The sequence below is a fragment of the Pollicipes pollicipes genome, unplaced genomic scaffold, assembly GCF_011947565.3.
Source record: "Pollicipes pollicipes isolate AB1234 unplaced genomic scaffold, Ppol_2.1 Scaffold_7231;HRSCAF=8579_pilon_pilon_pilon, whole genome shotgun sequence".
Classification (NCBI taxonomy): domain Eukaryota; kingdom Metazoa; phylum Arthropoda; class Thecostraca; order Pollicipedomorpha; family Pollicipedidae; genus Pollicipes; species Pollicipes pollicipes.
In genome coordinates, this window is record NW_023597034.1 from 37,820,537 (window position 1) to 37,831,067 (window position 10,531).

At 50.8% G+C, this 10,531-nt stretch overlaps 1 protein-coding gene across 1 annotated transcript; it reads left to right on the forward strand.

Annotated features, from left to right (window-relative positions):
• Nucleotides 1-7,419: 7,419 nt before the first annotated feature.
• LOC119110445 (galactose-3-O-sulfotransferase 2-like) lies at nucleotides 7,420-9,165 on the forward strand. The gene is made up of 2 exons (XM_037234275.1): nucleotides 7,420-7,846; nucleotides 8,100-9,165. Exons 1-2 carry the CDS (start codon nucleotides 7,743-7,745, stop codon nucleotides 9,163-9,165), a joined length of 1,170 nt encoding a protein of 389 aa, XP_037090170.1. The 5' UTR covers nucleotides 7,420-7,742.
• Nucleotides 9,166-10,531: the final 1,366 nt, after the last annotated feature.

Sequence of the window (10,531 nt, forward strand, 5' to 3'; positions counted from 1 at the left end):
TTCGGGACCTTGGCTGTGATGCGAACGTGCCGCAGTGAGTATGGTCTCGAGCAGTGGCAAGACTCCTTGCACAGGAAGTGGTGCAAGGATGTTTGTTGTGTTCGAGGATGTATTGTGTTCGTAGACTGGAGTGCCCGCTCAACGGAGGTGTTCAAGGGGAACACCGGGGGATGATGTTGCGTGCACAACGGTTGCGTCTGCGTGCTCCGTAGACGGCATCCGAACGGGGACGATAGATGGTGCAGCGATAAGGACTACCGGCAAGGGGCACCGCCTCGCTGCGCGGCTGTTAGTGCAGTTAAGCGAACCCTTTTGCTTCGGGGTCAGATGACGTGGCGAGTGGCGCGAAGTTTGACGTGCGCCGCTGGAAGCCGCCTGTTTCCTCAACGGCGATAATAGGAACAACCTCGAAACAAAAAGAAAAAAAGCAAGTATGTAAGAACAGATACAAATGTCTCAAAGTCCTTTTCCGTCGTCGATGATACTGGCCTTACCAGACTTAGATGACTTAGCAAATACCAATTCATGCAAGCAATGGCTATGCACTCTGCGCGTTCTTATCACATGCACCCGTCCTGGGGGCTTCTATTTGAAGTCATTTTATTTTAGTCATTTTTTTATTTTAAGTCATTTTATTTTAAGGTGAATTGGGGTTTCGTAGGTTATCATGAATACCTATTGCTACACCCCCCCCCCTCCCCCCACCACGGCCGAAACGGTGCGTGGGGTTGACGATCGTTTTATGCTTCGCTAAATGTTCTCAAGACCGGGCGTTTTGGTGGCCCGCGATGGCTTGGAAACTCTCACACAAGAATGTCATGACCCATTATTTTGCTGTTCGCATTTTTTAGAAGACCGCGCCACGAGAGGAGTAGCAGGAGGAGGAGCGGGCAGAACTGGTAAGATAATGTTTTTCCATAAACATTTTTGAGGAACCTTTTTTCTCCAAACTAAACGCATTTTCAAATACCCGTAGATAACGAAACTTCAGACCAAGGAGGCGCCATAACTTAGAGAGAACAAGTCGGGCTCAGAAGACTTTTCTACATTAATACGCCCATTCTCTGGATGATAATACCAAGGCGTATGAATAAGTGCCCCGTAGTCTAAATTAGTAGGCGCAATGTTATGCTAAGGATGCCCCTTTGCTTCCTCGGCAAGCCCCGTTATGAGCTAAGAGACCCCTGTTCAGAGTAAGAAGGCACTCTTTATATCCTGGAATCCCACTTCTTGAACAGGAGGTCCCATTCATGCCTTAAAAAGGCGCGGTTGCGAATCAGGATGCCTTGTTTAGATTTGGAGACCTGCTTTGAGAAGGCACTCGCTATATTCTGGAAGCCCATTTCTTGAACAAGAGGTCCCATTCATGCCTTAAAAAGCCGCGGTTGCGAATCAGAATGCCTTGCTTAGATTTGGAGACCTCCCTGAATCCGAAGCATCCAATTCCAGATAAAAAATGCGCCTCTATGCTTCAGGAGGCCTTTTTCTGGAACAGCAGACTTCGTTGTAGGCTAGCGAGTCTCTTTTCTAGATAATTAGACGACCCCATCTGGCTTTTGTAATTGTCAATTTATTTACTTAAACACGATGTGTGTAATGATTTCACAAGGGGCCACATGACCTCGGTGCCTCTCACCCTCAAATACGACACTGTTCAGGACTCCCCCCCCCCCCTCCCATGTGAGGAGGCCCATTTTCTCCAGGAGGCCCCCTGAAAACCTCCCTCCCCAACTGTAAAGCTGTGGCGCCGTCCCTGGACGGCAGAGCCGCGTCTCGTTATCTCACACGGTAACTGTACATACAAAAAGGCACATGCATCGCTGTGGCATGCGTTGTGCATCTGCAATTACAGAGGCGGGACGCGCAAAACCGATGTCCGAGCTTACGCGACATATCACGAGCAAGTGGCAATGCTTGTGTGCAGTAGATAAAGTGGATTACCGATAAGAGCGCTGACCTCATTCGCCAAGCCTGCGGCGCTATCAGCTTGTAAACGGAGCCGATCTCCGCTGGAGGAATTGGCTGTTTGACTTCACGGACAAGTGCTCCTCGGACAACACGATAGCTGAGCTTTGATACAAACTCGGGCGCCCATTGGTGGTCCTTTGAATCTCTCAAGTAGCGGCACTGAAGATTATCTCCTGGCAGCAACGCTTGTCATAAGTAAATAATGCTGCAAACGAAGATTCGGCGTCAACTGCTTTATTTCTGATAGCTAGCGTTTGATTTCTCGTCTGAGCTGGGCGTTGTTTCAACATAGTCGGCGGGACGATACAGGGCGTCTGATGCGCAGTCATCCAAGGGCCAGACAGGAGGTCAACATATCGCTGAAGCTGGCTCCTGAAGGGTCAGATTACAGCCGGATGTGGAGCTTTGTCCGATATTGCGGCGGCGTCCTGGAGTTGGAAAGGCTTCGTGCTTTAACATCAGTTTAACGTGAATGCGTCACCTTTGTATGGGACTTACGGCATACAAGACCAAAGAAAACTGCCCTTAGAGGTCTGTGGAGATGTATTTATATTAGAACAATATGCCGCCCCCCCCCCCCCCAGGCAGCGCTAAACCGGTCCCAGACAAGCCCAGATGCCTCAACTATGGCTGTTAGCCTCAGGACAGATGCAGCACACTGCCTTCATTCGAGAGAAGGGAATCTCTGTCAAATAAACCTGTCACAAAATGTTTTTGTTCGCTGAGCCCAAAAGCCGCCTGAAGTCAGTCACCAAAAACGGGAGTTCCTTACGACCCGGCCCCGTCACCAGTCCACCTGGCAGCCTCTGAGCGCACCAGGCCCCACCCCGTCACCAGTTCGCCTGGCAGCCTCTGAGTGCATTTGGCCCGCCCCGTCACCAGTTCGCCTGGCAGCCTCTGAGTGCATCAGGCCCGGCCCCGTCACCAGTTTGCCTGGCAGCCTCCGAGCGCACCAGGCCCCACCCCGTCACCAGTCCACCTGGCAGCCTCTGAGTGCATCAGGCCCCGCCCCGTCACCAGTTCGCCTGGCAGCCTCTGAGTGCATCAGGCCCCACCCCGTCACCAGTTCGCCTGGCAGCCTCTGAGTGCATCAGGCCCCACCCCGTCACCAGTTCGCCTGGCAGCCTCTGAGTGCATCAGGCCCGGCCCCGTCACCAGTTCGCCTGGCAGCCTCTGAGCGCACCAGGCCCCACCCCGTCACCAGTCCACCTGGCAGCCTCTGAGCGCATCAAGCCCCGCCCCGTCACCAGTCTGGCAGCCTCTGAGCGCATCAGGCCCCGCACCAGCTGCCGTGGCATTACCGGCGGATGGTGGCGGATGGATAGAAGGTGACCCCGGCGAGCCGGGTAGACAAAAGTGCCCCGAGGCCAAGAGCGCACGTCAGACATAGAACCAGAGAGGGCCAACACAGCCCAGCGTCTCAAGGGGGTAGACAAGAAGTCCGTCTGTCAAAGATTGCCCACCCCGAAGGCCAGTGAAGGCTTCGCAAGGCCCAAGTACCATCCATGCGTGGAGGGCCTTACTAGGCCCATGCCGCTCCCAGGATGGTGGAAGACACTTGACTTTGTTTTCAAGCATGCCCACCAGCCCTGGCCATGACCAGCCATGAAGCGTTAGCTGTGGCTAATCAGCCCCGGCCATGGTGACGTCACCCCATCTGGTCCCCATCAAAGATCCCGGGATCCGGTGCTGGATCGCTCTCGCCAAGACCCCTGATGGCGGGAAGATGCCCAGTGATGGGCCCTCCCCATCCCACACCCGAACAGGCGGTGCAGCTGTGGAGCACCCGGCCCAGCCGGGCCGTCGCCGCCCGCCTCAGGGCGGTAGCTCGGATTGGCGTCGGGTTCGAACAAGGCATCGAAGCTATCAAGCAGAGTGTCAGAGTTTAATATGATGGGGTGGACAAGAATAACTCCATTAATCCTATTCTTCTCTGGCGGTTGATTTATAAAAGTTTATTTTTGGGACCGCATTTGCGTGCTAAATGAAACACATTTGGGAAACTTGATGGATGTTCTGATTTTCTCATTCCACGGCCTAAGGGGCCCACTTTAGGCAGATCCAGGACTCTTTTTAGGGAGAATGTTTAGAAGTCCCTTACGAAACTGCATTAGGGGGACTTCAGGCGTTTGCTAAGCAATATATTTTTTGTTTGTTTCAGCCTTACTTACTTTTCAGTGCACAGTCACGACCATTCTGAGTGCCAAGGTCAGATTCATTTTCTCATCTTTTGGTGGGTGGTCCCCATGGTCAGAGCCTGGATGTGTCTCAGAAAAGCATGTACACGCGTGCATCATTAGACACGCGTACATCGTTAAGGTCTGTAATATGACCTGGAGCGTATGCGCTTTGACGTCAACTTTGTGATGTTTTTGGTGCTCCATTTGATATTGACTTGCTATGCAATCGGGTTCACAGCACCCTCACATATGTTTCTGGCATCACCATTGCGCAATGTTGTGTGTGTGCAATGCTTCACTGTTTCCAGACAATCTTTTAAATGATCTGAATGGACTTGTGCCTGTCAACTTTTGACTAGATACTGCAATGCATACCATCTTTAGCTTGTTTAGCATTGCCTCTCTCTGTAGCTCGTCTGACTCTGACCGTATAGAAAATTATATTTCCAAGTGCTCATAGGATACCACTTAGAACTATGACTTTCTCCGGAAAATCTCCGGACAAGAATAGGAATGATTCTCGTACAACTCTGTTTGCAAAAGCATAGCATTACCTGGTGATTATTCGGGACGAGAGCACGCTTCAAGAAGGGTCTAACCCTCATGTTAGGAATTCTCACACGCCTGCTCTGGTCGGAAAATATTCCTACGTGAAGCTTGGGAGTCAGTAAGTGAACAAGACTTTGTGCTCTACTCATGTCATTTAGTGAGCCACATTTGCTCCATGTCGTTCTGATTGATGGCTGAGCATGACAGCTTCCCCCGGCAATTAATGGCAGGGTACGGTTGTCCGAAACATGACGTCTTTAGAATGTTCCAAATGCTCTATGATATGATCGAAACGTGTAGGATGGTGTGTTAACACACGCACGGGTGAAGGTTGAATACCCTTCTCTGGGGTGCTGGTCAAATTGACCCCCCTGAGATTAAAAAGCTATGATAGCTAGACACATAACATTTACAGGGTAAATTGGCCTGTGCGTGAATTCACTCGTGTCAAAATTGCATGCCATAGGTTATGATTTTGGAAGAAAGCAAGTTCAAACAAGGTCAAACTCCAGATTGGTGTTTGAAGTACCCCAGATTTCTCATGTATCTGCTGTAAGGCTTAATACCTGTTACGAGCAAAAGCTCAATGAGATCGGCGACCTTGTTTTAACATGCGCCCGGGTGCCGGCAAGATACCCTTCGCTCAGGTGGGGAGGTCAGTTTGACCCCACCGAGATCTCGGGAACTAAGAGAGCTAAAGACACCAAATGCACAGGGTGTGGTGACCTGTACGTGCACTCACTTAGGTCAAAGTGTGAGGTTTCTAGATCATGACCTCCGAGTCAAATAAGGTCAAATAAGATCAACTTTCAGGTTGGTCTCCAAAGTGCCCCAGAGCCTAGATAACTGTTTCTAAGCAAAAGTCCGCATGCTCAAGTAAGGTCAGTGACCTTGTTCGGCCTTTTTAAGGTCATGGTGACCAACACCATACAAAACTACTCTGAGTTTTGCATTTGAATAAGTGACAAAGATTAGGCTGGGTAGTGTGTTTCTAAAAATAACATGCTATCCTGGGTCATTTCAGGTCAATGACCTATTCTGACCTCTAAGAAGACCATGGAAGATGTATAATGCGGTTCCTGCTGTCAGTAAATTCGAAATGAGCATCAGAAGCTATCACATACTGCAAGCCCTAGAGAAAAAACAGGTTGGTTTTGATCATGGTCTGACCTTTTTACCTGACCTTAGGTCAACGTAATTTGCTCATTCAATATATGTATTGCACAAGAAAGCATCTCAGAGATGTATGGCTTCGTCTAACACTCCGCTGTTGCATCAAATTGAACGATTCCCTAGAAACTAACTTCGCTGAAACCATAGCCTGACTTTGACCTGCCATAGGTCAACGACCTAACAAGACACATCTACATTTGTGATTCCAAACGAACCGCCATTCAATTTTCTACAGTATGCAAAATTTGGCGAAGCTGCGCAGTGCCGTTCGGAAACAATTCTGAAAAACCTTCGGGGGGGGGGGGCAATTTGATCCTCCTACCCGAGCGCGTGTTAACATTTATGAGGTCAAAGTGACCAAATAAGTGCTAGATTGCTCCTGATTTGTCATTCGAATAATCATGAGGGATTACGCTAGTTGATATCTTTCTAAAAACAAAAATACTGACCAGGGTCACTTTAGGTCAGTGACCTCTAAACTTTGAAACGCTCATGAAACATGCCTTCTGTGGTTCCTGTCATTAATAAATTCGAAATGAGGACCACAAAATACCCCATGAAACCAAGCTCTCGAGTAAAAGAGCTTGTTATTGTTTTCCTCCGTCTGACTATGCGACCTCCCACTACGTCAATAAAATTTGCAGTGATTCTAAGCTTTATTGGTTTATCGCCTAAGAAGCCATCTCGGATATGTATGACTTTGTCTAACACTCCGTTGTTGCACCATTTTGAACGATTCTTTAGAAATGCCCTTTGCTGACAGTCATGGCTTGACTCTGACGTGCTATAGGTCAGCGACCTTACAAGATGTGGATAATTTTTAATACAAAACAATTCACTATTCCATTCTCTACAGCTAAACAAAGTTCATCGTCAGTTTTGGTTTTAAAAACCCTCCTAAAAGTTGTTTGTAGACATCTCACCGATTATGAAAGGTCTTTGAAGTTTGAACGATGTCAGGTAATTTGGCACCGCCCCACTGAGGTGCACCAACGGCACACTAGCGCTAGTATTGGCCGTCCTTTCAAACATATGTTAACTTACGTGGGGACGGGGAAAAACGTGATTTCCCTCACTTAGCCCCATCTAACAGTTCAACCGAAGAGATGCTACCAAATAACAAGGAGAAAATCAAACCATCCGCAGAGTTACCGCCATTTTGTTTTGGAATGAGGAAAGGGGGGAGGCTTCAACACCTTAGCTGTGGAATCGACAGGTGACGGTGCATTGATGGCGGCACCCTATGATGTAGGAAGTATCTTCATGCCTAGTAACGACAAGGGTTTATAAGTAGTTCTCACACATTGTGACACTTGGCTGCAGCCTGCGACAATTTGTGGTATTTTAAAATACGTTGCCACGACCCGGCGAGCATGGCTACCACTCACCCAAAAGGATTATTTTTTACTGGCGGCGCACAAGGAGCCTGTTCACGTTAAAACACCTTTCGTTCATGTCACCGCCGACAACAGAGAAATATATCCCGGAATGCTCTTCAGTAGTTTGCACTTGAAAGCAGTAGGGATGGGGTTGGGGCTATCTTTGATTGCAGTTTGACTTCTGCGCAGACGTGGACGCGTTCAGTCAGCAGAACTTTTTCGAAAAAAATTCAAACATTTGAGCGCACATTAAATCATCAATTGGCAAAGCAAGCATGATTTTAATGGCGAGCCGAAGACGAACACTTAACGATTCCTTGAATCGAAGTGTTTAACTGAGCATTACTTTAAGTAAATAATCATAACTGTCTCTTTCAACAACACAAAATGCTGCTCAGCAAGGATTCTATGAGCACTCAATGCAACCATGTCATTTGTTTAGCAATATTACCTCACTAAACTAAGGTCGAGTTTATTGCGTCATTCTTTAAAGATGGGACGAGCATTATGGCTCGGGCATCCATTCTTCATCGGCATTGGTGTGGTGGCCTTCATGCTTATGATTACATGCTTTCACAATACCACTCGGAGCACAAGGTAAGATTACATGCTTCCACATTACCACTTGGAGTCATGGCTCAACCGTATGGTAGTCTGCAGCGCTCCAAGGCTAAGAGCGTTTTCAGTTCTCTACGTCAGCCGTCAGTCACCATGTAAAATTCAGAGATCCCTCGCATCACATTTAATACTGGTGACCGATATAATCATAATTAACGTGAATGTATATCAAACAGCTATCAACTGTGATCACGTTGACTTACTGCTGATCTTGTTGCACCTATTCCGCCAGAGAAACCCCTCGGAAGAGGGCACCTTCCAAAGTTGAGTGTCCAATTTTGGGAAAACCCTCGCCGCCGGTGGGACTGCCGGAGCAATATGAAGTAAACGGTCATCGCTGTCGGCCAAAGTACAACATGGGCTTCCTGAAAACTCACCGGTGTGGCTCCTCAAGCATACAGAACATCCTCTTCCGCTTCGCCGCCCGCCACGAGATCTTCCTCGTCCTGCCCGCGTCCGGCGAGTACATCAGCACGGAGCCCTTCAGGGTGGAAGACGTCTGCCTGGTGCCTTCCTACCGCATCGGCTACAACATGCTGAACCTGCACACGCGCTGGAACCACGCCGAAGTGCGACGCATACTACCCAAGGACACCGTCTACTTTTCGGTCCTGCGCGATCCGGTCGGCCAGTTCCTGTCCATGTTTCGCTACCTGGAGATGGACCGGTTCGTGACGATCGAGGCGTTCGCCTCCGGAGAGATCCCCGAGCAGCGGCTGAGCGGCTTCTTCGGCCGCAACCAGATGCTATGGGACTTCGGTCTCAGCGCCGAGGAGCTCACGGACGAGCGCCGCATTCGACAAAAGATTATCGAGATCGAGCGCGACTTTGACCTGCTGCTGATCGCCGACCGGATGGACGAGTCTCTGGTGCTGCTGCGCGAGCTGCTCTGTTGGCCGCCCCTCTACATGGTCAGCATGCGGCTGAACTCGCTGATGGCCTCCAGCGAGCTACCGGCCGGACAGGACACACGGACCCGCCTGGCCACCTGGCTGAAGGGCGACTACATGCTCTACAACCACTTCTATCAGCGGTTCGAGGAGCGCGTCCAGCGCTTCGGCGTCAACAATATGCGGAAGGAGGTGAAGAAACTGCAGGATGAGACGATGGACTGGGTCAACATGTGTAAAATCACGCGGAACGGGCCATGGGAGCTACCTCCCCCTAATCGCTGGTCAAGTGAACGCGTTTATGGATTTGTAGCACAAAACCAATCAACCGATTGTAAGACACTTGTCATGAGCGAACAGCAGTGGGTGAAGCTGTTGCGGTCGGAAATGGCCCAGTTCGTTCCTTGATTGCGTCTATTTTTTATGCACCGCGACGAGACGCTGATGTCAGCAACAGTAACGACGCCACACGCTAAGAGCAATAGATACGCTCTCCATGCCTTAAGCACTCGCATTGTACACTCCGTCCCAGACGTGAGCGTGTGTGAGTGTGCTTTGATGTGAGCCGAAGAAGACGAGGTCAGAGACAACATCTATCGATAATGCACGGACAGGCATGGAAGAGATGAAAATGAATGGTTGAAAGGGTCTGGGCATGCTCAAATCAGACCATGACGTAGGCGAGTCAACGCAGCGGAGAATGACGATTACGATAACTGACATATTCGCTCCTTGCATCCCGGACCAACATTTTCACTTGTATCTCGGCTCGTTTTGGCGAAGAATAAACGTCCCTCTGTACGACTCGGGATCCGCCCACTTCCTCTGTGTCCTCCTCAACGCACCCGAGTCTCCCGAGGCGCCACCCGGGTCTGGCGGTGCGGTGGGTCAGCCTGCCGTCGGCCAGCTACCCCCAGCGCCGGGCCCGGCTCCGGCGGCGGCCGCAGCCAGGCGCTATCGGCGCCGGGGCGTCCGCCGGGCGCGGCTCTGTTTGCTCGCTGCCGATTAGATAGGGGGCCGATATGACGGGACGGCCGACGCCCGAGCACCGGTCGCGGTTCCTGCACGGCTCTGTTCAAACGCGGTGCAACCGCACCGCGCTTGAACTGAATGCAAGGGCGGAGTGGGCGGAAACGGGCGGTGGTTTCGTCGGGGCGCCGGGGTGGCGTGGCTGACCCGAGCGGCGCTGGGTTGTCGGACCGTCGCTTGGGTTGTTGGCCCGGCCGATTGCCGCTTGTGTGGCGGAGCCGTTGCGGCAAGAGACGAGCTCCGAATTTCCATGCTGCATGCGCCACATATTAGAGAAGATAAAACCCACTTTATGCAAACGTGCCGCGCTAGAATGAAAGCCAGCTCAGATCAAACCAGCTAGCCATTACACAGGTGCTTTTTGCATCGTCCACTGTGAGGCAGGCGTGGAAGGGGCTCGCTTGCATAAGCATCTGCTCTGAACACGTTGCGTCATCTGTCCATTTCCAGAACTGCCGCTGGCGTTAGTAGCCTCCGGTTATGGTTTATGGCAGTGACGGTTGGGTTTCGTTTTGCTACGCGACCGGACCCCACCAGTTTCCGACGGAGCCTCGCCGTGAACACACGTCACATACGCGTACACGACAAAGAAAAAACGTGACTTATTAGCCTTATCGCCGCCGGAGAAAGCAGCTCAGTTGAGCCGCGCACACGGCCACGCATCGACATTGGCATCCCGGAGCTCGGGCTCGAGTCGCAGGCAGGCCTGGGGGTGCTGGATGCTGGGTGCTGAGCCTAGTGTGCA

What these genes read in the sequence shown, in the direction of transcription:
- LOC119110445 (XM_037234275.1), top strand. Translation starts at nt 7,743, where the DNA reads ATGGGACGAGCATTATGGCTCGGGCATCCATTCTTCATCGGCATTGGT. An exon ending in AATACCACTCGGAGCACAAG is followed by an intron (nt 7,847 to 8,099) that starts GTAAGATTACAT and finishes CTATTCCGCCAG; the next exon opens with AGAAACCCCTCGGAAGAGGG.